This window comes from Corylus avellana, chromosome 3 (assembly GCF_965113065.1).
Source record: "Corylus avellana chromosome 3, dhCorAvel1.hap1.2, whole genome shotgun sequence".
Classification (NCBI taxonomy): domain Eukaryota; kingdom Viridiplantae; phylum Streptophyta; class Magnoliopsida; order Fagales; family Betulaceae; genus Corylus; species Corylus avellana.
Window position 1 is genome coordinate 1,672,306 of NC_142492.1, and position 27,524 is coordinate 1,699,829.

At 35.3% G+C, this 27,524-nt stretch overlaps 1 protein-coding gene and 1 pseudogene across 1 annotated transcript; both read left to right on the forward strand.

The window, feature by feature from the left end:
* The first annotated feature begins 268 nt into the window (after positions 1 to 268).
* LOC132174587 (sodium/hydrogen exchanger 4-like) lies at positions 269 to 9,231 on the forward strand. Its single transcript, XM_088514121.1, has 7 exons — positions 269 to 484; positions 2,003 to 2,103; positions 2,198 to 2,299; positions 7,377 to 7,521; positions 7,616 to 7,678; positions 7,808 to 7,891; positions 8,947 to 9,231. The coding sequence occupies exons 1-7, from the start codon at positions 269 to 271 to the stop codon at positions 9,229 to 9,231; spliced, it is 996 nt and encodes a 331-aa protein (XP_088370247.1).
* A 4,894-nt stretch (positions 9,232 to 14,125) lies between these two features.
* LOC132174583 (G-type lectin S-receptor-like serine/threonine-protein kinase B120) lies at positions 14,126 to 16,474 on the forward strand (annotated as a pseudogene).
* Positions 16,475 to 27,524: the final 11,050 nt, after the last annotated feature.

The following is a 27,524-nucleotide window of genomic DNA, read 5'->3' on the forward strand; positions in this document are numbered from 1 at the left end:
TTTCTTAGAAAGATGTGACATTGCTTCTCTAGAGTGCATGTATGGATGGCGATTGATTGTTTTAGATTTGGTATTGTTTTGTAACTTTACAGCCAACAGTACAGGGATGTAAGTGAGAAATGGAATGCCAAATGCGAGGGATTAATAATTATCAACAGGGAAAAAAACCATTATGCAATTGTAAATATAGTAACAAAAGAGGCAATTCCATCTCAAACTTTCTTAAGAGGCAGTAAAATTTATATCAGAAGATCAAAAGCTTCAACAGATGCCGGAAAGAAATACATCTATGCAAGCTTTGAGAATACTTGAGGCGGATGCAACCAGAAGTTCTTCAACCCCTGCAACCAATGAAATGTTAATCATTGCCATGGCGTGCGTGGGATTAATCCCGAAAGCAGGGGAGCTGCTTAGTGAAATTATTTCACTCACTATATTACTCATCAAGGTGAGGGCCGTTGGAATTTGCTTGCAAAACGTCCTGGTTAGCTGCTTATTATTATTATCTCCCTGTAACCTTTTTTCTTATTCAATTAGAAAAAAAAAAAAAAAAAAAAAAAAAAAAAAGAAAAAAGAAAAAAGAAAAAAAGCTGCTTATTATTAATTATACAACATGTTGCAATTTGATCATTCATCAGCCTTTTTGTTAACCATTTTCTTCTCTGTTTTAAGGGTTGAGGAGAACTGGCAAGAGCTGCAGATTGAGATTGGCTAAATTATGTAAAACCAGATGTAAAAAGCGTGGAAATCTTACCCCACAAGAGCAGCGTTGAACTCCACTCCAAGTGGGGTAATAGGTAATCTTCCAATCTTATGTTCAAAATTTTCTCTTCACTCTTGTTCTGTGAACTAGAATATGTTGGTATATTTATATGCATGGTCTTATTTTAAGGCAATTTGTTGTTCATTTGGTAATTTTAGGTGGTCAAAGATTGCGCAACATCTACCGGAGATTAGTCATTATTATTTATTCAGAATGTATACCAAATGCACAATTTTAATCAACATTGTGAAGGACTTTTCAAAAATACACAATGTCACAATGCACAATTTCACTCCCATTGCTTTGGCACCTTTGAACGAGGCTATTATCGTTGATGAATACATAACAATCCATATTAAACGCTCATTTCAATGCGTGGAAGCTGTCCATGCAAACACCCTTTTGACCAGTACCTCTTGAGACATTCTCACCCCACTCGCGAACAAACCGCACCTTGAATTGCAATCGGCGGTTGCTCTAAGCCGGTTCTTGGCCTAAGCAGCTAGCTACCATGGGATTGTTACATGTGGATATATGGATCGACGGATTAACAAGTACAAGTACACGGCAATTCCCACAATCAATTCTACAAACATCCACTAATGGGTTATAACTTTATTAATTTAGAAGAGGTCCAATGAGCCAAGGGATACACCCATATCATATAATAATATACGTGGGAAATATCTGGACAGAGGACCCTGATCCTGAGTGGTGAACATGCAATGTTAAAACTTATGCCTAACTTTAGATATATTTTTGTGTGTTTTAACTGTACATAACTCAGAATAGGAAACACAATAACAAAGGAAATCAGAATATTAATAAACCAGTATCTAATTTGGTATATTCTGATATCAGGATAATGACATGTACTCAAGCAGTCCATTCACTTTGTGTGGAAGTGTTAGATTGTTGATTCTCAAATCCTTTTTAAATAGGGAGCTAAATATATATTTAGACCATATCACCGAGTTGATATGAACAAGTAATCTTTTCAAGTAACATCTACATATAGAAAGTTGAGTTATTAAGCACCAAACAACTGCTGTGATGGGGCTTTTTGTCTGACTGAGAGACACAGAGAAAAAGATGTGAGAAGAAGGAAACCAAAATCCGCATCATGCAAGTGATGATCTTGAACTTCTTTTAATATGTACAACTGACTTGTTTTAACTACAATTTTCACATCTTCATAGTGTGAAACAATAATGTATATACTATCATTTGTTTGTGCAGTTGCTACAAGTCAGTGGAATTCTTACTGTTTTCTTTTGTGAGATTCTGATGTCACACTATGCGTGGCATAATGTTAGTGAGAGTTCAAGAATCACGACCTGGTATGCGTGAAGGAGTTGTTTTGGATTTTAGGACGACATTAAAAAGTCATAACTGATTATGCTCTCTACTTGGTTTATTGCCTCCTCTCTGCAGGCATGTGTTTGCTACAATGTCATGTATTGCAGAAACATTCATATTTCTCTATGTGGGAATGGATGCTCTTGACATTGAAATGTGGAGAATGACCAAATTAAGGTGCTATTTCTCTCCTACTACAGTCCAACTCTGTCATATTTCAGTAAGTTATTGATAAAAGTTCAGATCATCCAATTTAGTTTTAAGTTGCCGTATACTGACATTGTAACATCCCACCCCAATGACACATAATATTGTCCGCTTTTGGCTCCCCTCGAACCAGACTTCCCAGAAGGTCACCCATCTTGGTACTACTCTAGCAGAAGCACGCTTAACTGCGGAGTTCTGATGGAATCATGACCATCATGGCTTTAAAACGCATTGTTGTCATTAAGGGTGTAGTATACATTTAAGCACATCCTCATCTCCATACCCAGGCGATGTGGGACGTCACAATCACCCCCTCTTAGGACCGAGCGTCCCCGCTAGCGACCCTCATGGGATTAGCCCATTCTTGGCGTCCGCCCCAGCGAGTGCCCGCTAGTGACCTTCATGGGCTTGTGCACACTCCCCCCATCTCAGGCTGGGCAATGGCTCTGATACCAAATTCTGTGACGACCCGCTTGATAAAAGCATGATTAAAAATTTTTCTTTTAAAAAAAACCAACCACCCACAACAAAGCAGATTGTCACAATGGCATGGTGATACCACAGTATGCGACGAACCCATGCATTAACCTGATTGACAATATCATAAGTCTCACAGAGCTACATGCATCATCAATGATTCATCAGAGGTCATATCTTTGCAGCGGAATATAAATAACATAAGACATAACACATCAGAGCTGATTAATACATCTAAGTGATTAAAGCTTACATACAAAAGAATGGCTATACAAAAGGGTCACATGCGACACGAGCCATATACAAAATAACAATGTCTAAGCATATACATGAATGCTCTTCAAAAGAGGGCTATCAAGTAGTCCAACAAAATAAGTACTCAATGTGTCCAGGCCTCAGGCACCGTGGTAACCCAGATATATAGCCACTGGATTATCATCTAGGGTCCCTGTACCTGCATCAACATCATCTACACCATGGGAATCACCACCACCCATGATGCATGCGGATTTCATGAGCCCGCCATCTCCATAAAATATAGACGCTCAGCAGTATAGAACTCATTAGACTTTCAGAAAGAATCATCATTTGAAAACATATTAGATCAGTTGTGAAAGTATACGTAAGCCCGATCTTCCGCTCTCGGAACATGCGCATACTAACCCATCTAACTTTATACATACTTACATATTTATAGCTTAACAATTAAACATATGGAAAGTCACCATGTATCATCTATCCATAACGATATACATACACACGGTTCCATCTCCCGTCTCGTATGCATACAAATACGTCTAACATAAAAATCATCATATGCAACAATGCAAGCATCATATATCATCATCATCATCATAACATTCTTGCCATGCAAACTCATGTTCATCATTGTCATTCTTGTTTCTCTGTGTACCATTTGTCCCTGTCCTTACTCTGCTTGCCTCTACTTGTGCCATCTACAGAGTAAGGCCAATCCTTGTTTTGCTTGCCCTTACTTGTGCCATCTGCAAAACAAGGACCGTTCTTACTTTGCTTGCCGCTACTTGTGCCATCTACAAAGTAAGACCAGTTACCTTTCCTTTAACATCATTTGTCTCTGTCCTTACTCTGTTTGCCCCTACTTGTGCCATCTACAGAGTAAGGCCAATCCTTATTTTGCTTGCCCCTACTTGTGCCATCTACAAAACAAGGACCGTTCTTACTTTGCTTGCCGCTACTTGGGCCATCTACAAAGCAAGACCAGTTACCTTTTCTTCAACATCATTTGTCCCTAACCCTACTTTGCTTGCCGCTACTTGTGCCATCTACAAAGTAAGGCCGGGTTATCGTGCCTTTATCATCATTTTCATGCAATCATATGATATGCATGCTTATGCTTATGCTCATCATCTTGTGCCATTTCCATCATGAGACCAACCCTGCGGTAGGAGACTTGTCATCGCTACCAGGGGTCGTCATGTTGTTTTCTGTTATACATGAGTCCAGTTCTACGGTAGTGAGACAATACTCAATCACCATCGGAGTTGAACCCTGTTTCCATTATGCATGGGCCAGCTCTACGGTAGTGAGACCATACTCAATCACTACCGGAGTTGAACCCTGTTTCCGTTTCATTGCTCATGCTATGTTCATGCTTATGTCAATAAATCCTTGAACTCATATTCTATCATAACTCATATCATAAAATCATAGAATCATGTCATCAACCATGTAAACCATGTAAACCAACCAATGCACATAACAACATAATCATCTCATTATCTTGCAAACTCATAAAGCTCATAGGAACATCACATCAAACATTTATCCAACACATCTCATAGAACATCATTAGTAGTCATAGTATCTCAAAACATCATACATCAATCGTTCAACCAAAACATCTTTTATACTTTAAGAATAGTATCCCCTTTTGCCCAGTAAGTAAAATACTTACCTTGTTTGCTTGAGTACCCTTTGGTGGATTCTTGACTCAACCGCAATGCACCTAAGCATTTACATAATAAACACATAATTAAGCTCTATTCTTAGCTTAACAACTCATACTCTATAAAGATACTTGAACACTACAAGTATCACGCTCCATTAGCTAATGGATTAATTATCTAATAACTTAGTTACATTGAACTATGATTCTACATCATAATATATTAAATCACTAAATCTTGAGGCATATGCATACACTCTAGGTTAAGTATTACACTTAACCCTATAATTGTTATTCTCTTCTAAGCCATTTAATCTAGCAATTTATCCCAAACTTTATAATTCTCATAACACTTACAATAATCATTATGATTCTATTATGACATATTAGAACCTAAACCCTATAGTTATCAATTTCCATGAAAGCCATGAAAACCTAGGATTAATTAACACTTTAAATGTAATTAATCCATTCAAACAACATTCTTAGTGTTTACATACCAAAAGCCCAAAATTAATTCAAACTATATAAAATTAGGGTTTATGTCCATACTTTACCAATAAGTAAAATTGGAGTTTCAACCCATTAATTTTACAACCCAGAGCTTGAATCATGCATAGCAATCTACTACACATAAAAGCCCCACATTAATTTTAGGAATTAGGTTTCTTATCAAATTTCCCCAATTTTCGGACCTAATTAAAAATCCCTTAAATCATTATGATTTCAAGCTTGATACCCAAAAAAAACTAAAGATTTTAACAATATAACAAAATCCCATTCAAGAACCCTAATTTTCGGACCCAAATCAAAGCCCCATAAATCCACACAATTTCTAGCTTCTAATCTCACAAGCATAACGAAAATTACAAGAAAAGACTAAAGTTTTTACCTCACAAGCACCTTAGTCGAAACCCCCTAAAAATTCGTCACTTTCCTTTTCTTTTCTTTTTATTCTTCTTCTTCTCCTTCTTCTTTCTTTCTTTCTCATGGCCAGCATCACCTCTCTCTCTCAATCTACAGCTCTTTCTCTCTCAATCTAGGCCGTATGTGTTTGTGTGTGGAAGGAGAAAAAGTGAGACAAAGGGAGAATGGGGGACTTGATTGTGACATCCCACATCGCCTGGGTATGGAGATGAAGATGTACTTAAATGTATACTATATCCTTAATGACAACAACGCGTTTTAAAGCCGTGATGGTCATGATCCCATTAGAACTCTGCAGTTAAGCGTGCTTCTGCTGAAGTAATGCTAGGATGGGTGACCTCCTGGGAAGTCTGGTTCGAGGGGAGCCAAAAACGAATAATATTGTGTGTCATTGGGGTGGGATGTTACAATTGGTATCAGAGCCATTTCCTTACCTGAGATAGGGGGATCGTGCACAAGCCCATGAAGGTCGCTAGCGGGCACTCGCTAGGGCAGACGCCAAGAATGGGCTAATCCCATGAGGGTCGCCAGCGGGGACGCTGCGTCCTAAGAGGGGGTGATTGTGACGTCCCACATCGCCTAGGTATGGAGATAAGGATGTGCTTAAATGTATACTACACCCTTAATGATAACAACGCGTTTTAAAGCCGTGATGGTCATAATCCCATCAGAACTCCGCAGTTAAGTGTGCTTCTGCTGGAGTAGTACCAGGATGGGTGACCTCCTAGGAAGTCTGGTTCGAGGGGAGCCAAAAGCGGACAATATTGTGTGTCATTGGGGTGGGATGTTACAATTGGTATCAGAGCCATTGCCCATCTTGAGATGGTGGGAGCGTGCACAAGCCCATGAAGGTCGCTAGCGGGCGCTCGCTAGAGCGGACGCCAAGAATGGGCTAATCCCATGAGGGTCGCCAGCGAGGACGCTGGGTCCTAAGAAGGGGTGATTGTGACATCCCACATCGCCTAGGTATGGAGATGAGGATGTGCTTAAATGTATACTACACTCTTAATGACCACAACGCGTTTTAAAGCCGTGATGGTCATGATCCCATCAGAACTCCGCAGTTAAGCGTGCTTCTGCTGGAGTAGTCCCAGGATGGGTGATCTCCTAGGAAGTTTGGTTCGAGGGGAGCCAAAAGCGGACAATATTGTGTGTCATTGGGGTGGGATGTTATAGACATGGATGTGTATCGTCTACCTTCATGTACACCATATGTGCTTCAGAAAAAAAGTCCTAATTCTTTTGATTCAATAAAATGCAATTGGGAAAATTATAACTTCTCGAGACATTTTTCACGGCATTTAAATCAGACAAATGCTTTTTTGTGATCATATGACAGACAGAGTCTTTCAGTGGTATTAAAAATGGTAAGGAATGGCCAGTCTGAGGCTCATATCTTCTGGCTGTTACTTGCAAATTCTTATCATGGCATATGATTTAATGTTCTCTCTTTCTCTCTCTCACACATTCGAATCGAATCTTCAACTTTTGTTTTAAGAAAATTTGGCTAACTTTGCGTTTTGTTTTTAGGGATCTAAAAAATAATAGTCAAGTATGAAGTATAATGCGACCTTTGGCATGAATATGGTTTAAATTTACATATAACGCTTAGGAGTATGAGTTTGAGTCTCTGACATAACAACCTTGTTCTCTCTAATAGCTGCATGTGTCTTTATCTAAATTATGCATTCTCTTACAGATTTTTGTTCATTACAGCTTTGGAACTTCAATGGGTATCTGTAGTACCTTAATCTTATTAATCTTGCTTGGACGCGCTGCATTTGTATTCCCACTCTCTACTCTTTCCAATTACATGAATAGAAAAGCCGAGAGAACACCAGTGATCACATTTAAACACCAGGTTAGCATTGCCATGATAACTTTTATGCATACTGCGAGGGAAGGTAGTTACAGACTTTCATGGCCTATGGATTTTAAAATTTCTATTTATCTAGCTAATCATTTGGTGGGCTGGGCTTATGAGAGGGGCAGTCTCTATTGCATTGGCTTTTAAACAGGTATGCATTTTATGTTCATCATAATTCAAATCAGTTAGTTTGTTAGAGATGATAATCCAACATATTGCATAGATAATTTTACAATTTGGTAGAAATTATGCATGAATTAATCTCTCTTGGTTTGTGAAGTTCACGTATTCTGGCATTACATTGGATCCAATCAATGCAACAATGATTACGGACACCATTGTCGCAGTCCTCTTCAGTACACTGGTATGTTGGTCTCTGTCTTCAAGTGGGTTTCCTTTTGTTGGGGTTATCCCACATCGGTTGTGGATGGGGCTGGTGGTCACTTTATAAGTGTGAGGGAAAGCCTCACCTCTTGAGCTAGCTTTTGGGGTTGAGAGGGGCCCAAGACCACCCAACAATGGTATCAGAGCCTAGGTTTACCAATAAGTCTCGGCCCAACAGTCCACGGGAGAAACGGGTTATCGCTGTTCCGACCTAGGGCCCGATGTGTGAGGGGGAGATTGTTGGGGTTATCCCACATCGGTTGTGGAAGGGGCTGGTGGTCACTTTATAAGTGTAAGGGAAAGCCTCACCTCTTGAGCTAGCTTTTGGGGTTGAGAGAGGCCCAAGACCACCCAACAGTTGTTAGGAAATTAATCCTATTTTCCAAGACCTGTGATATGCGAAAAATAAGAAGAATGCGGAATAACAAAGATTAGGCAATCACACACGACACAAAGATTTAAGTGGTTCGGCTTAACAAGCCTACATCCACTGGCGGAGATGACCCGGAGAAAATTCACTATCAAAAGATGGAGAACAAAAACAGTAAAGAGAAAATCACTCAGATCCCAAAGCCCCAATACACCAAAATCTCACTATCACACAAGAGAGATTATTCACAAAATAGAATACAAAAGACAGATGTACAAACTCTTCTTTTGCTGGAACGGATAGCGGCTGATCTCTATTTTCTTCTCTTACTTTGCAGCACCTTTTTCTTCTAATCACTTGTTTTTGGCTCCTCCATCTTTTGATAGTGAATTTTCTCTGGGTTGTCTTCGCCAGTGGATGTTGGCTTGTTAAGTCGAACCACTTAAATCTTTGTGTCGTGTGTGATTGCCTAATCTTTGTTATTCCGCATTCGTCTTATTTTTCGCATATCACGGTTCTTGGGAAATAGGATTAATTTCCTAACATTTTACAATGAAGACACAAGTCTCACTACAACCATTATATGTCATGCAATTGTTAGTGATACATTGCAGGAATTCTTTTACCTGCAAAGATTTCATGGTATGTTTTACATATACTTGCAGATGTTTGGTTTTCTAACAAAGCCGCTAATAAGCTATCTACTTCCCCACCAAGAAACTATCAAAATCAGTCATCGAGAATCAGTTCCTCCAATAGAGGACTTGGATGTTCCTTTGCTCTCTGTTGAAGAATCTGTGGGAACCAACATGAGCCGTGCAAAGGATAGTTTGTCCCGGCTGATAGAAAGGCCTGTATTCACTATACATTTCTACTGGAGGAAGTTTGATGATGCCTACATGAGACCCATATTTGGAGGGGCCCCCGTTAGCACTCCGATGGACTGTTAAACAAATGACAGCAAGTCTACTAGACGGCAGCGAGGAACCGGGATAGCCTAACGGTAAATCAGGAATAGGCAGATTACTTGCTGTGCATTTAATGTACAGGACATGCACAAGGTGAAGATAGGTCTGCTTTTCTTCAAACTATGCAAAATACGCTGAAGTTTTGAAGCGGCAGTATCATAATCAATTAGATGAGTAAGGTTTAACCTTCTTCATGACTACACAAAATTTGTTAATAGACTAAAGATTCTACACCTCCTGGAAAATTTGCTGATAGACTTTTGTGTGTAAGTTTTGATGAAACTAGAATTTATTTTATCCAAGTTGTAACCTTTTTGATGAAACTAGTAACTTTTTCCAAGTTGTAAGCTTGTCAAGTTTTTTCTTCCCACTTGTTTTTGGTACTCTTACGGGACCTATGCAAAGCCAGTAATCCATTTTTTCTTAGGATGCAAGTGAGAAATGGAGTGCAAAATGAGGGGTTAATTGTTTAGCAACATGGGATAATATATCTTATAAAAAAACAGAGACAAAACAGACCCTTAGGCGATCCCATCTCAAATTTTCTTGACAGGCAGTAAAATTCACATCAAAGATCAAAAGCTTCAGCGGATAATGGAAAGAAATACTTGGGCAGATGCAACTATAACTTCTTCAATCCACCAAAATTGACCAAACACCCCCCCCCCCCCCCCAAAAAAAAAAAGAAAAAAAAAATCTAAATTCTCTCTGGCGTGTTTGACGTGCAGATCTACGCTTAGTGGGTGTAACGCCCAAGATAGTTATTAAGTTTATTATTAATAACCTCATAATAATCTAAATTAATTAATGAGATTGATTAATAATAAGTATATGTATGGGTAAATTGTAGTTGAAATAAATGGTAAGGGTGAAATATGAACTATAGGTAGTGGGGTGTAAATCTTGCAATTCTAAATAGTTGGGGCATTAAAATAGAAATAGAATCTTATCCTATGCTACATGTCAAATTTTCATTGGCCATTGGAGATACCTTATCTCCTTAGTTTTAAAAGAAAAATGCAAAAAAATAATAATAATATAAGTCTTTTGGTGGGCCCCCTGCAGCAGCCCACTTTTCCCCCCATCCTTTCTTTCTTTCCTCCTTTCTTTCTTTCTCCCTCACCCCTCATTCACGCACACACACAGCAGCCCCCCTTTTTCCCATTTTCCCTCACTCTTTCTCCTTCCACAAACCCACACACACGGCCTAGATTGGGAGAGAAAGAGCTGCAGATTGAGAGAGAGAGAGAGAGAGAGAGGGGTACTGCTGGCTGGGAGAAAGAAAGAGAAAGAAGAAGGAGAAGAAGAAAGAAGAAAAAGAAAAGAAAAGGAAAGTGACGAATTTGAAGGGGGTTTCGGCCAGGGGTGCTTGAGAGGTAAAATCTTTAGTCTTTCCTTGTAATTTTCGTGTTACCCATGAGATTAGAAGATAGAAATTGTTTGGATTTGTGGGGCTTTGATTTGGGTCCGAAAATTAGGGTTCTTGAAAGGGATTTTGTTATATTGTTAAGATCTTTAGTTTCTCTTTAAGGTTTTGTTCTACCCATTGGATTCCAAGTTTGAAATCATAATGATTTGGAGGATTTTTAATTAGGTCCGAAAATTGGGAAAATTTGATAAGAAACCTAATTCCTAAAATTAATGTGGGGCTTTTATGTGTAGTAGATTGCTATGCATGATTCAAGCTCCGGGTTGTTAGATTAATGGGTTGAAACTCCAATTTTACTTATTGGTAAAGTATTGACATAAACCCTAATTTTATATAGTTTGAATTAAGTTTGGGCTTTTGGTATGTAAACACTAGGAATGCTATTGAGTGGATTAATTACATTCAAAGTGTTAATTAATCCTAGGTTTTTATGGGATTCCATGGAAATTGATACCCATGGGGTTCAAGCTCTAATATGACATTTTAAGTGTTTATGAGTATTATAAGTTTGGGTTAACAAATGGAGCGTGATACTTGTAGTGCTCAAGTATCTTTATATAGAGTATGAGCTGTTAGACTAAGAATAGAGCTTAATTATGTGTTTATGTTGTAAATGCTTAGGTGTATCGCGGTTGAGTCGAGTTCACCGGAGGGCACTCAACTAAATAAGGTAAGTATTTTACTTACTGGGCAAAAAGATAATATGTTTTAAAGTATAAAAGATGTTTTGGATGAATGATTGATACAAGGTGCTTTGTGATTATATTGACTATTTAACGATGTTCTATGTGATGTGTTGAATGAATGTTTGATGTGATGTTTCTATGAGCTTTTATGAGCTTACGAGATAAAATGATGTTATGTTATGTATATATATTCATGGCGGATGATATGAGGAGATGATGTTACATATGTATATGTATGGATGTTATGAGGAGATGATGTTATGTATATATTCATGGCGGATGTTATGAGGAGATGATGTTACATATGTATATGTATGGATGTTATGAGGAGATGATGTTATATTGTGTATACATGCATGGCGAATGTTATGAGGAGATGATGTTATATTATGTATATATGCATGGCGAATGTTATGAGAAGATGATGTTATGTGATGTATATATGCATGGCGGATGTTATGAGGAGATGATGTTATATTATGTATACATGCATGGCGAATGTTATGAGGAGATGATGTTATATTATGTATATATGCATGGCGAATGTTATGAGGAGATGATGTTATGTGATGTATATATGCATGGCGGATGTTATGAGAAGATGATGTTATGTGATGTATATATGCATGGCGGATGTTATGAGGAGATGATGTTATATTGCGTATACATGCATGGCGAATGTTATGAGGAGATGATGTTATATTATGTATATATGCATGGCGAATGTTATGAGGAGATGATGTTATGTGATGTATATATGCATGGCGGATGTTATGAGGAGATGATGTTATATTATGTATATATGCATGGCGGATGTTATGAGGAGATGATGTTATATTATGTATAGATGTATGGTGGATGTTATGAGGAGATGATGTTATATTATGTATACATGCATGGCGAATGTTATGAGGAGATGATGTTATATTATGTATATATGCATGGTGAATGTTATGAAGAGATGATGTTATGTGATGTATCTATGCATGGCGAATGTTATGAGGAGATGATGTTATGTGATGTATATATGCATGGCGGATGTTATGAGGAGATGATGTTATATTATGTATATATGTATGGTGGATGTTATGAGGAGATGATGTTATATTATGTATACATGCATGGCGAATGTTATGAGGAGATGATGTTATATTATGTATATATGCATGGCGAATGTTATGAAGAGATGATGTTATGTGATGTTTATATGCATGGCAAATGTTATGAGGAGATGATGTTATGTTATGTATATATGCATGGCGGATGTTATGAGGAGATGATGTTATATATGTATATGTATGGATGATATGAAAAGATGATGTTGCATGAGCATGCATAGCATATGATTTTATGATAATGATGACTATCAATATGTTTTATTGTTAAGCTAATTAAATTGTAAGTATATTTTCAAATGATGGTTATTTGGAAAGCCTAGTAATTTCTATACTACTGAGCGTCTCTATTTCATGGAGACGGCGGGCTCACAAATCCGCCTGCATCATGGGTGGTGGTGATTCCCGTGATGCAGGCAATGTGGTTAATGTTGATGCAGGTGCGGGGATTATTGAGGATGACCCAGTAGCTATGTATCTGGGTTACTACAACGTTTGAGGCATAGTTGCATCAGATGTTATTTTGTTGGACTAGATAATAGTCCCCTTTTTGTAGAGATTACATGTATATGCTTAGACTTTGTTATTTTGTATATGGCTCGTGTCGCATGTGACACTTTTGTATAGCCATTCTTTTGTATGTAAGCTTTAATCACTTAGATGTATTAATCAGCTCTGATGGGTTATGTTATGTCTTAAGTTATTTATATTCCGCTGCAAAGATATAAACCTTGATGAATCATTGATGTTGCATGTAGCTCTGTGTGGCATATGATATTGTCAATCAGGTTAATACACGGGTTCATGGCATACTGTGGTATCGCCATGCCACTGTGACAATCCGCTTTATTGTGGGTAATGCTTTTAAAAAAAAAAAAAATAGTCTCGCTTTAATCAAGCGGGTCGTCACAGTGGGAAAGGCAGATATCTTCCCACTCTTAGTGGTGAGGCAAGGCGAGAGGATTTAGGTGGCTTGAAAAGGATTAAAGGTACCCATGAAAGATTATTGGCATGATCATCTTTTGGACTCATGAAAAATTATTTGGAATGGAGAGTCCAAACAACACGGTATTTAGACTCTGAATTTTATTTTTTTTGTTAGTTAATTTTATGCATTGTTAAGTTATTGTGCTCAGAAAATTTACTGGGCATTGTAACAATTAGTAATTTGTGGGAGTAGAGTAGTTGGAAAAAGAGTGAAGCTCAGCAGAAAACCATATTGAAATGCCAATGTATCAGTTGGAAGAGTGGAAACAACACGGTTTTTAGAAAGTTGAAACAATAATTTCGACCTTTGACGCGTGGAAAATCTAACGAGAAAGTTCAAAACATTTTTCATAGGAAAGCTCATGAGAAAGAGCAGAACTGTGCTGCCTGATACAAACATGAGCCGTAGAATTTCCCCTCTTATTGCTTCCCTGCTGCTTTTATTCTGCCTTGCTTTTCATTTCAACAATGCTACCACCACTGATTCTCACCGAGCAGGCCAATCACTAAACACCTCGGAGTACATTCAATCTGCCAATGGAACGTTCCGACTTGGTTTCTTTTCTACAGAAAACTCGACCAACCATTGCTATGTTATATTCTACATGTACGGACTACATATTCTACACGAATAATATTCTTCATTATTCGTAGTGGTTGTTACATTGGGCCTTTTCGTTTATTATGTGATGAGGAGAAAGCTTAGAAGGAAGCTAAGGGTGAGTAAAGAATGGTTCACAACGTTATTTTAGCAATATATATATAAACTTGTGTTGTTTTAAAATGCAGGGGAGGATTTGTTACTTTTAGATTTGGACATGACCCAAAAGGCAAATAATTCAGAGGATGGAGATAGTAGGAAAAGAGAAGTCCAAATGCCATTATTCAGTTTTGCAAGTGTTTGTGTTGCAACCGATAATTTCTCAGCTACAAATAAGCTTGGAGAAGGTGGTTTTTGATCCGTTTACAAGGTATGCTTCAATGTACCTAAACACAATGCTTTGGCTATGGAATGTATGTAAAAGGTTGACAGTTTGCCAGCTAAACCTTTCCATGTTAACAAGCACAAACAGGCACATGTCACTTTTGTTGTTGTGTATACTATGAAGCCACTCAGAATACCAATTCAAATAAACTTTTATTGTGTAAGCCATTGGAAGATAAAATTTTGCTTGGCGTGTGCTAGTCTTATATGTAATTAGATAGTATGTGTTTGTCAATCACTTAATAGTTGATATTGAGTATGCACATGTGAAATATCACAAGTTAGGTGATTTGTATAGTATACATAGTTGTGCTTAAACTCATAGGCTTAAGCTTTTGAGTTGAGTTTTGTCCCAATATACTATATTATAGTCTTGCTCCAAGACTCTAGAGGTGTCAATGCATCGACTTTTTTAGGCCCAAATCGGGAATGTCGATCTCTAGTCTTGGCTCAAGGACCAGAGATTCCACTACAACAAAATGTTTTGCATCCTATTCTTGTTGCTCAAAATGGGTTGTTTGTTTTAGAGTTAAAAAGGTTTTAGTCTTTATCATTGGTAATGGATTTCTTATGAATGTAGCTTACTATTTTTTTATTATTTTTAATATCTTTCACAACAAAAAATAATTGCAGGGAATATTACTAAAAGGTGACGAGGTAGCTGTAAAAAGATTTTCAAAAAAATCTGAAAAAGGTTGGGAGGAGCTTAAAAATGAAGCAATGCTCATAGCCAAGCTTCAACACAAGAATCTTGTTAGACTTTTGGGTTGTTGCATTGAACGAGATGAAAAGATATTAGTTTACGAGTATATGCCCAATAAAAGCTTGGATTTCTTCCTCTTTGGTTTGTAATATCTCCCACTTTGATATATATATATTTTTATTTGATTTTTATGGTCATTTGCATGTATCTCACTAATTGTTAATTTACTCATATACGTAAAGCAGATGAAAAGAAGCGCATGATATTAGACTGGAGGACTTGTGTTGGAGTCATTGAAGGAATTGCTCAAGGACTTCTTTATCTTCATTAGTATTCTAGGTTAAGGATTATTCACAGGGACTCAAAGCCTAACAATATTTTGTTGGACATTGATATGAATCCCAAAATATCAGATTTCGGAATGGCAAAAATATTTGGAGGAAATGAATCACAACAAATACAAATAGGATTGTTGGCACTTAGTAAGTAATATGAAGGAAACTTTTGAATTATAAAAATCAACATAATAGTATACATGTGTAGACATACACATAAAACATGCAATTACTAATATATTTAACTTGATGATGGTGTACAGTGGTTATATGTCTCCTGAATATGCTTTGAAAGGCCTATTTTCAATCAAATCCGATGTCTTTAGTTTTGGCGTCTTATTGTTAGAGATTGTGAGTGGCAAAAAGAATACCGGTTTTTATCAAAGTGACTGTCTCCATCTTATTGGATATGTGAGTATCTTATTTGCATGTGTTTGTTGTAGAAATTTAAAACACTTACTTACTTTGATTCATAGTGGGGAGTTGTTGAACAAATGTGCATTCATCATTAATTATTAAAGCAAAATCAGTCATCTGTTCTTGAAATTTTAGAGTGCTAATTAGAGTATAGAAGGTGCTACTAGTCTCAAAAGCTTAAACTAATAAAAAATTATGTATTTAATCATGAACCAGCATTCTAACATCCTTTAATTTTCCTTTTTCCTTGGATTTGAAGGCATGAGTATTATGGACAAATGATAGGGGATCAGACTTGGTGGATCTACTACTTAATGATATATCCTTTATGCAGATGGTATTGAGACATGTTAACATAACTCTGCTTTGTCTTCAAGCAAGTGCAGCGGATAGGCCTACTATGTCTGATGTTGTCGCAATACTTAGCAATGAAACTGTAGTTCTACCTTATCCCAAGGAACCTGCTTTCTTGAATGTGAGTGGTATGGCGATGACAAACTCAATTAACAGTAGGTCACAATTATGTTCTCTGAATGGTGCAACTGTTTCAATTATGGAAGGCCGATAACATTTGAAAATCCGGCCAAAAGCATCGTACTATCCTAGTAAACCATCAAAAAAACATTATTCATACATTTTTTTTCTTCCTATTTTATCTCAAAACCCACTTAACAGAGCCAGCTGGGCATTGTTTATTTAGGGTCTTTAGCCACATAATGTGGTAGTAGTAGGGTTCTGATATGTATCATGAAAAGATCTACTCGCAATTGGCATTCAAAGAAGAATGCATGCATTTGTGGTTAATTTTATTAAATAGTCCGTAGATATTAGTTTTCGTCTCTGTAATGAAATTAGAAGTGTTTATATTATTTCACTTGAAAGTTGTAATTAAAACTAATATATATAGGAACCTCAATTATTTCTGCAACATTTCAGTAGTTGCAACAGAACACACCTTGGTCCTTGTTACAACACTGATGAACAAATTGAAAGACTTGTTTGTAAACGTGACAGGTCAATTTTGCTTTAAGACTAACAATTTGCAATGATATTCAAGACAATGCAGTGAATAAGACTTATTTTGCAGAAAAAAAGTCTCATGATCAAGGATGCAGTAGCCACTTCATATCCAAAATTATTATTGATTATTCATAAGAGAAATGTTATATTGGCTAATTTGATGTTTAACGTGGGAGTCCTTCACAGTTTATTAATGTAAGAAATCACAAAACTTGTAGGAAAGCTTTAACAGCTGATGTGGTCTACAACACTAAAAAACACTGTTTCAAGTTCTCGAAAGCAGGCTCTGTTCGTTGGAAGCAAGGCTGGAAAGGCAGATCTTTTTGACTGTCAGGAATTTTTGTTTGTTTTAATGATACATTGAAGGAATTTGTTTGTTTTCTACGCCTCCTGGAAAATTAGCTGATAGACATATGTGTGTAAGTTTTGATGAAACTAGAAACATGCTCTTAGTAGGTCCAGCTGTTAGACTGAAAAGAAAAGTTCAAATCATTGCCATTTGCGGGGGCTATAAAATAAAAAATGAATATTTTTGTAAGGATTTTCAAATCTTTGGAGTTGTCACTGGAGCCCCTAACATACAAGGTGAGTCCGCCCTGATTATATTGTAATTAATCATATTTTAAGGAAATACGTGATAAGAAAATATCTATATATTAAGAGTTGTTAACAGCCAAAGATATCAAAAAAGACTAGAACATGAATGATAAGTCGATGAACACAAAAGAGTTCTAAATGCTTATCCCGGCTTTGCGGTGGTGTTTTGAGGTCACCAAATGCAAGGAGGACAAGTAAGGCGTGGCGTGTAAAAGTGGGTAGTCACATTGCTTGGACAGTGGCTGAGGTGACTACCCCGCTAATCGCGCTTGGAGGCAAGCGGATAGTTACGCTTGACTTGGCTTGAGTGGAGAGTCAAGACAGTGACAACGCTGTTTTTAGATTGTGAAAAATCTAACGTGAAAGTAGAAAGGCTACAATACAGTCCACATATTTCGGAGGAAATTTCATGAGAAAGTGCACTCAAAAGATTTTTAAAATTAATATATATATATATAAAATTTATTTTGTAGTACAGGAATAAAAATAGATAGAATATTTGAAATGGTGAGATCTTAGTTTAGAGAAAGTGTAGTTGTCATTTGTAATGCTCAACCCACTTTAAGTATTTAGAAATGCTTGTATGCATACTCTAGTACGGTGCTGAAGCATTGGACACATGCACGCGTAGCATGAGTAGTCGGGCGCTAGTGGCGCACTTAGCACGAAGCATTGGAGCTCAAAGTCATCTGATATTGACCATTTATTTTTGAACGGTTAGGATCATTCGATCTAGTGGTATGATTTAAATTGTATGATGTTTCTTAGGTAGATCCAGTGGTTGGATTTATTGGACTGTAATTAAAATTAATTATAAGATCAAATTAACTTTGATATGATGATTGTGATTAAATAATTAACATCTAACAACTATTATTAAATAACAGTTTAATTTCAAAAAATATATCTGCAATTTAATTTTTTGAAAAACACAAATAATTATCTCTTCTATTCTCTTAAGATTTTTTTTCCCTACTTAAACAATTATCGGATTCTGTCTCTTGGTAGAATATAAAATTTGAAGATATTTGGGTTTAGTTTCGGTTGCACAAAACGCAACTAAACTACATAAGTTTCTTGAGCTTCATTATATCCGGGGGCAGAATTAGAACGTTTAGTTTGGGGGGCAAAATATTAAAAAAAAAAAAAAAAAAAAATTTGGTCAGCAAAAGTTATTTTTTTTTTTTTTTTTGGACCACTCAATGTCTTGGGGGGTTGGCCTGCCCTCAAACCAAAGGGTAGTTCCGCCCCTGATTATATTTTGGATAAATATTTGTTGTTAACTAATTCAGTTACATATCATTTATGGTGGGAGTAAATAATTTTAAGAAAAGTGACATTGTAATAAGAACAATTTCGAGTTTCTGTTTCTCTTATTTTTCTAACAAGTGCAAAATTTAACTTAAAATGACACTTGGCAGCATTTTAAAACGCCACATGTCGCAATTTTGTGTCCTCATATTAGGATTATAAGATCAAATTAACTTTGATCTAATCATTGTGATTAAATAATTAAGATCTAACAGTTATTATTAAATAACAGTTTAATTTCCAAAATATATCTACAATTTATTTTTGTAAATAATTTTAAGAAAAGTGACATTGTAATAAGAACAATTTCGAGTTTCTGTTTCTCTTATTTTTCTAACAAGTGCAAAATTTAACTTAAAATGACACTTGGCAGCATTTTAAAACGCCACATGTCGCAATTTTGTGTCCTCATATTAGGATTATAAGATCAAATTAACTTTGATCTAATCATTGTGATTAAATAATTAAGATCTAACAGTTATTATTAAATAACAGTTTAATTTCCAAAATATATCTACAATTTATTTTTTTGAAAAACACAAATACTTATCTCTTCTATTCTCTTCAGATTTTTTTTCCCTCTACTTTAACAATTATCGGATTCTTTCTTTTGGTAGAATATAAAATTTGAAGGTATTTGGGTTTAGTTTCGGTTGTGCAAAACGAAACTAAACTACATTAGTTTTTTGGGCTTCATTGTATCCAGGGGCGGAACTAGAACGTTTAGTTTGAGGGACAAAAAAAAAAAAAAAAATTGGGAGGGAGGGAGGGTGGGGGGGCAAAAGTTAATATTGTTATTATTTTTTTTTTTTGGACCACCCTATGGCTTGGGGTGTTGGCCCCCCAAATCAAAGGGTGGCTCCGCCTCCAATTGTATCATGGATAAATATTTGTTGTTACCCAATTTAGTTGCATACCATTTTTTGTGGGAGCAAATAATTTCTTATGAAAAGTGATATTATAAACACACTTTAAGAACAATTTAGAGTTTCTGTTTCTCTTATTTTTCTAACAAGTGCAGCCTGGTTGAACTATAAACCCAAAACAGGATCCAAGAACACCATATATACTTGCGTGTGTGCTGCATTGCATAGCTATTAGCTGCCTACAAATACGAACCCTATAATAATTTCTCCTCTTATTGCTTCCCTCCCGCTTTTATTCTGCCTTACTTTGCACTTCACCAATGCTACCTTCCCTGATACTATCTTGTATCTGCCAACGGAAGGTTCCCTGATACTATCTTCCGACCAGGACAATCAGTAAACAACTCGGACTACCTTGTATCTGCCAACGGAAGGTTCGCACTTGGTTTCTTTTCCACAGAAAACTCGACAAAGCATTACGTGGTTGTATACTACGCCTATATTCATCGATAAATAAATAAATAAATAAAATATCGAATTGGTCCCTTTGTAAAAATGGTTCAGCCAAAAACTTTTCAGGGAAGCCAAAGAGAGACAAAACGTGGGGTCACAAGACAAGAGAACCACAAAAACAACTAAGGAATTGGGGCCACCGCTTGAGTTGTTGAAATACAACTCACCGCACGACAGCTAGCTTGACTGGAGATCAGCCGAAACAACACGGTTTCAATCGTGGGGAAAATGTAACCAGAAAGTAGAAAATTAAGGCTACAATCTCCACATTTTTCATAGGAAAACTCATGAGAAATTGCCGTTCTTTTACGCCATGACAGTCTAGTAGATAAGGATGGAACGAGGGGATCCTTATCAAAATTAGGTTGTATCTAGCCTCCCGATGAAAAATCTTAGTTTTGAATAGTCAATTTTATGTTAAGAGTAACAACTCTATCTAATAAATGTATTGTGGTTATTCTATAGCACTTTTCTGTGAATAGTTTGTAGAAAAAGTGTCATGATATGGGATGCACTGGCCACTTCATATCCAAAAGGACTAATCACAATTGGGGTTCATTGTAATCACTTATATAGTCCAATTCGACCTATTACACATTTATCATGGGACTCAACAGATACTAATACAATGTTTTCTTAGAAAGATGTTACGTACATTGCATTTCTAGAGTGCATGTATAGACGGCGAATGATTGTTTTAGATTCTGGTATTGTTTTGTCTTTGTTCTCAAGTTTTAACTTTACAGCCAAAAATTATGTCAAAAAACAGGAAAAAAAAAAAAAAAACTGTACAGCCAAAAATAGAGGATGTAAGTTAGAAATGGAATGCCAAATGAGAGGAATTAATAATTATATCAAAAAATCAAAAGCTTCAACAGATACTGGAAAGAAATACTTGAGGCGGATGCAAGTACCAGAAGTTGTTCAACCCACTGCAACCAATGAAATGTATCTCATTGCCAAGGCGTGCACGGGATTAATCCCAAAAGCAGGGGAGCTGCTTAGTGAAAATTGCTCATTCATTATATTACTCATCAAGGTGAGGGCCGTTTGAATTTGCTTGCAAAACGTTCAGGTATTGCTTATTATTAGTAATACAACATGTAGAAATTTGATTATTAATTAGCCTTTTTGTTAACCATTTTCTTCTCTGTTTTAAGGGTTGAGGAGAACTGACAGATTGAGATGGGCTAAATTATCTAAAACCAGATATAAAATGCGTGGAAATCTTACCCCACAAGAGCAGCTTTTGATTCATGAACTCCACTCCAAGTGGGGTAATAGGTAATCTTCCAATCTTGTGTTCAAAATTTTCTCATCACTCATTCTAGAATTTGTTGGTATATTTATATTCATGGTCTTATTTTTGTAGTGTTAGTTAATGTGCCTACTAGTCTACCATTAAGGTTGCAATATCCTCATTTACCCTTCATTTACCCTCCAAAAGACAAAAATACCCCTAAAAATCTAAAAAAGAAAAGGCCAAAAAAAAAAAAAAAAAAAAAAGAATTCAGTAAAACTAACTCACCCATGGGGAATTGAAGATGTGAGTTAGGTTTTTTTTTGGGGGTGGAGTCGTGGATCCTCTTAAACTACCATCAAATTGACAATGTCGCCCCAAACTTTTAATTGTGATAATGTCCCCTCCCAAACTACCAAAAATTGCCAATGTTCCCCCCAATGATGAAACTACCATTAGTAAAACACAAAAACAAAATATACTAAAACTTCTAGAAAAAAAACCTAAAACTTAAATAAATAAATCCAAAGGGTGGCAAATTTAAAATAAGAAAAATTCCTTTTATAAGTAAAAAATTAAAAAATTTCGATTTTTTTTTTGTTATAAAAATTGAAAATATTTGTTTTGCTTTATAACTTTTTTAAATAAAAATTTCCATTTAAAAAAAATTAACAATTTTCGTTTAAGAAAATAAAAATTTTCGTTTTCGAAAACAAAGTTTAAAAAATAAATGTGTTTTTTTTGAAAAATAAAAATTTCCATTTTAAAAAAATATAATCGTTTTAAAAAATTTAAAATTTTCATTTAATTTTTTTTTGAAAATTGTTCTTTTTAAATTTAATTTTTTTATTTATTTATAGGGGTATTTTTTTGTCTTATTTAGAAATATATACAGATGCATTTTTATCTTTTTGCTAGTCTTGGGAGGACATTGTCAATTTGGTGGTAGTTTGAGGGGGTACGTGGACTTTATCAATTTTTTTTCCTTTGTTAGATTTTAGGAGTGTTTTTATCTTTTTGGAACATTTATGGGTATTTTTGTCTTTTTAGGGCAAAAAGGGCACATGGCAACTTGTTTGGTAAATCGGTAGGGTACATTCATTAAATTAAAAAATTTTTAGGACATTGCAAATGAGGTTGTAAATTGAGGAGATTAAGTATAGTTTCTCTTTTTTCTTATTTATTTTTTCAATTGATTTTCCACTCCACATCCAAGAAACAAAATAAGTTTAGAGACAAATGGGGAAAAGCATTGAAACCAAGACAATCAACAATGAATCAAGCTACCACATTCACAAACTTAGTCAAACACGTGCTAAGAAATGAAGAAGTATTAATATCTCTATCATTTTCAGCTTGCTCTCAAAGAACTTTAAGTTTAATCAAGGATCCACATTCACAAATTAACTTAGTCAAACACATACTGACAACCTAAAGTTGATTGATATGTGATCCTAATGGGACAAGTTTAACGTGGACTAATGACCCCTTTAAGAAATGAGACAAATCATAAACGTATAAAAGGCCTCAAGTGAGTTGGAATATGAATTAAAAGAATAAATTTAATGTTTTCTATCGGTTTAAGTTTTGCCATAATTGATGATTTAATATAGAAGCTGAAGTTTGAGTTCGAACTTTAACTCTATAATGTACCTCTATTACAAACTTCATGTAGAATGAAGAAATTCTATAATTTCTTTATAGAATTTATAATTTGGCTCAACAAATGGACTTTGTCCTATAATTTGGGGCACCGCTTGAATTGTTGAAATACAAGTCCGCACGACAGCTTGACTGGAGAGTTGAAACAACACGGTTTCAGTCGTGTGGAAAATGTAACCAGAAAGTAGAAATTAAAGACTACAATCTCCACATTTTTCATAAGAAAGCTCACGAGAAATTGCAGCCAGGTCGAACTCTAAACCCGAAACAGGATCCAAGAACACCACATATATATACTTGGATTGTGCTGCCTCATTATTGCTTCCCTTTTGCTCTTATTCTGCCTTGCTTTGCAGTTCAACAAGGAGAGAGTTGGGTCGGCCAGTCCAATCCCACTTCTACTTGGATTGTGCCAAGCACTTAATTAATTCAAGCTACTTTTAGATCATTCTTCAAATTTAAAAAATTCATAAAAAAAAATGTCATTTAACAAATTTAACTCTAGTTGATAATATTGCTCTCTAAATATAAAGGGTTCGAAAGTGAAAATTATTTATTTTTAAATATTCTCTCTTTTTCATGCTACTTTCTTCTTCTTTTTTTTTTTCTTTTTTTTTTTCACTTAAAGTAGATTTTTAATGCAAATGGCAAAAGTTGGTTTCATCTATCAATAAAATATAATATTTAATTAAAGTAAACAAAATATTTAGAGAGTTTAATATTCAGTAGTTTTGAAAATTGACTAACTAAATCAACTAAACTAGATTTTTATAGTTAAGTTTAGAAAAAAATTTGAAGAGCTCATTTGAAAAGCTCTTAGACAAATTCTCCAAATACCAAGAGCGAAAAATTGAAAGCTATTTAGGTTTTTAAGCTTATATATTCATTTTCCTTTCCTCTCTCATCTCCCAATAACAAATAAAGAATCAAAAAAGTCCTTGAACTTTTATCGCTTTTACACTGTAAAATTCAAAAACTATCAATTTAGTGTATCAAATTTTAAAAAGTTTACAATGTCACCCCTCTCATTAGGATTTAGGCGTGGCTGAGTTAAGTGTTTTTTTTTTTTTTTTTGGATTTTTGGGGTGTTTTTGTCTTTTTGGAACTTTTATGGGTATTTTTGTCTTTTTGAGGGCAAAAAGGGCACATGGCAACTCCTTTGGTAAATCGGTAGGGTACATTCACAATAAAAAAAATTAAAAAAAAAAAAAATTAGGACACTGCAAATAAGGTTGTAAATTGAGGAGATTAAGTATAGTTTCTCCTTTTTCTTATTTATTTTTTCAATTGAGGAGATTAAGTATAAGGTTAGAGACAAACAGGGAAAAGCATTATATTGAAACCAAGACAATCAACAATGAATAGGCGGATTACTTGCTGTGCAGTTGATGTACTCTGATGGGATTTTGCAGGACATGTACAAGATGAACATAGGTCTGCTTTTCATCAAACTATGCAGAACACACTGAAGTTTTGAAGCAACAGCATCCTAATCAGTTAGATGAGTAAGGTTTAACCTTCTTCATGGCTAGGCAAAATTTGTTAATAGACTCGAGACTTCAATTTCTACGCCTCCTGGAAAATTTGCTGATAGACTTATGTGTGTAAGTTTTGATGAAACTAGAAACATTTTCTAAGTTGTAACGTTGTCAAGTTTTTTCTTCCCACTTGTTTTTTCTTACGGGACCTATGCAAAGCCAGTAATTATCCATTTTTTCTTAGGATGAAAGTGAGAAATGGAGTGCAAAATGAGAGGGGTTAATTGTTTAGCAACAGGGGATAATATATGTTAAAAAAAAAAAAAACAGAGACAAAACAGGCGATTCCATTTTAAATTTTATTGACAGGCAGTAAAATTCACATCAAAGATCAAAAGCTTCAGCGGATAATGGGAAAGAAATACTTAGGTAGATGCAACCGGAACTTGTTCAATCCAACGCATAGAAAAGAACCGTATAAAATAAGCCGATAACAGGACACCAAAATTGACCCCAAAAGAAAAAGAAAAAGAAAAAAGCCTCCTCTAAATTCTCTCTGGCGTGTTTCACGTAAAGCAAGCTATGTTTAAAGGTAGTCATCATTAAAGATTATTGGCATGGTCATCTTTTTGACTCATGAAAAATTATTTGGAGTACTGGAGATCTAGTCCAAACAACACGGTTTTTAGACTCTGAATTTTATTTTATTTTTATTAGTTAATTTTATGCATAGTTAAGTCATTGTAACTATTAGTAATTAATTAGTAATTTGTGAGGGTAGAGTAGTAGTGTTTGTCGATTAGTTGGAAAAAGAGTGAAGCTCGGAAGAAGAAGAAAGCCTTGTCTAAATTCTCTCCGGCGTGTTTGACGTGCAAATTTTCATTGAAAAGGATCTCTTCCAACTCTCAGTGTCAAATAACTATCTTTATAAACAAGTCAGTCTTAAAATCTTAAACATCAACTAGTCAAATCGGTCGAGCTATAGGTCCGAAGCAACATACACTGAAGTTTTGAAGCTTCATGATTTTAATGAAAGTCTAAAAAAATCATGTACACCTGTGATATATTTTTTTTTAAGTAATACGATGTATACTCAATATGTTACATATTATATGGAGGACCCACATTGCCTATAAATTCCTAAGGTATTCTACTGAGTATATTTCTTAAAATTTCAAATATTATTTTCATATTAAATGATTTAGATTTAATCCTATATTCCTATCAGCTTATCACTTTTAAAATATGAATAGATATGATAACGATTGTTGAGGAAATAAATCATTTTGGGACAGATGCAATAAATGTCAGCTGGACTTAATTGATTTGAGTTGACTTGACTGGAGAGTCGAAATAACGCGGTTTTTAGACTATGGAAAATGTAACAATATGGTCGGCAATACTTTTCATAGGAAAGCTCATGATGTTGTCGCAATGCTTAGCAGGGAAATTGCAGCTCTACTTTATCTCTAATAACATGCTTTCTTAATGTGAGTGGTACAGCGATAGATTGAAACATAGTTAACAACAAGCCACCAATTTGTTCTCTAAATGGTGTAACGGTTTTAGTTATGAATGGTTGGTAACATTTAAAAATATGGTCATAAGCATCATATATGGTCCATAACATTATTCGATTGTGTATTGAATCTTTGGGTCTTTAGCCATGTAATTTGGTATTACATTTTCTGATGTATATCATGAAAAATGGATTTGTAACTGGAATTCAAAATAGTAAGATCAACTTGTCACATCTAACAACCAACAAATGGTGCATTTGTGGTGTAACGACATAGGAAAAACGGTAATCATTATCACTCCAAAATAATTAGCCATGTCTAACAACCAACAAATGGTGCATTCAATTCTTTTGGAGTGATAATTCATATATAGGCAGCGTTAGATGCCTTAATTGTTCTGTTGCCACTGTACATAAGTTGCTACAGAACATACTTTTGGTTTTGGTTACAACACTCTTTTAATACAATGTTTTCTGGAGTGCATGTATTGATGGAGATTGATTGTTTTAGATTATCGTATTGTTTTATCTTCTTTCTTATGTTTTAACTTCACAGTCAAAAATACAAGATGTAAGTGAGAAATGGAACACCAAATGAGAAGAATTAATAATTAGCAACATGAAAAAAAAAAAAAAAAAAAAGAACAACAACAACTATACAATCGTAAATACAAGAACAAAAAGAGGCAATTAGGCAATTTTGTGATATTCCAGCTAATAATTATTTAATAATATTCATCATATTGTGGAACAAAGAAGATGTTTGATAAAAAGCTGAATATACCACTTGTAACAGTTTTACTGGTTATTGTATTGATTTCAATGGTGGATTGAATTGTAAATGAATGGAATTGAGAATGAGAAATGGATTATTCTGTATTGAATATAAGCATTCCAGGTGCTCAACCTCCTTTTACAAATTAAACCGATTACCAAAATTGAATCAACAATACATCTCTTGAAATTAAGGAGATAATTCCTCAAGGAGTTGTTGTTATTGTTGGAAAACGAAATGATTACGATTACGATAAGTCAGCTACTCATTCCGGGTCCCCTTTTTACTTGGAAATTATTGTAACCACAAGTTTCCCTAGACTTTCTCAACGTAGACCCTGGAAAACGATGTCGTTGAATAGAAAATGAAGCTTTTACATTTATTGCTAGAAAACGAAATGATTACGATTACGATGAGTTAGCTACTCATTCCGGGTCCCCTTTTTACTTGGAAATTATTGTAACGACAAGTTTCTCTAGACTTTCTCAACGTAGACCCTGGAAAACGATGTCGTTGAATAGAAAAATGAAGCTTTTATATTTATTGCTAGAAAACAAAATGATTACGGTTACGATGAGTTAGCTACTCATTCCGAGTCCCCTTTTTACTTGGAAATTATTGTAACCACAAGTTTCTC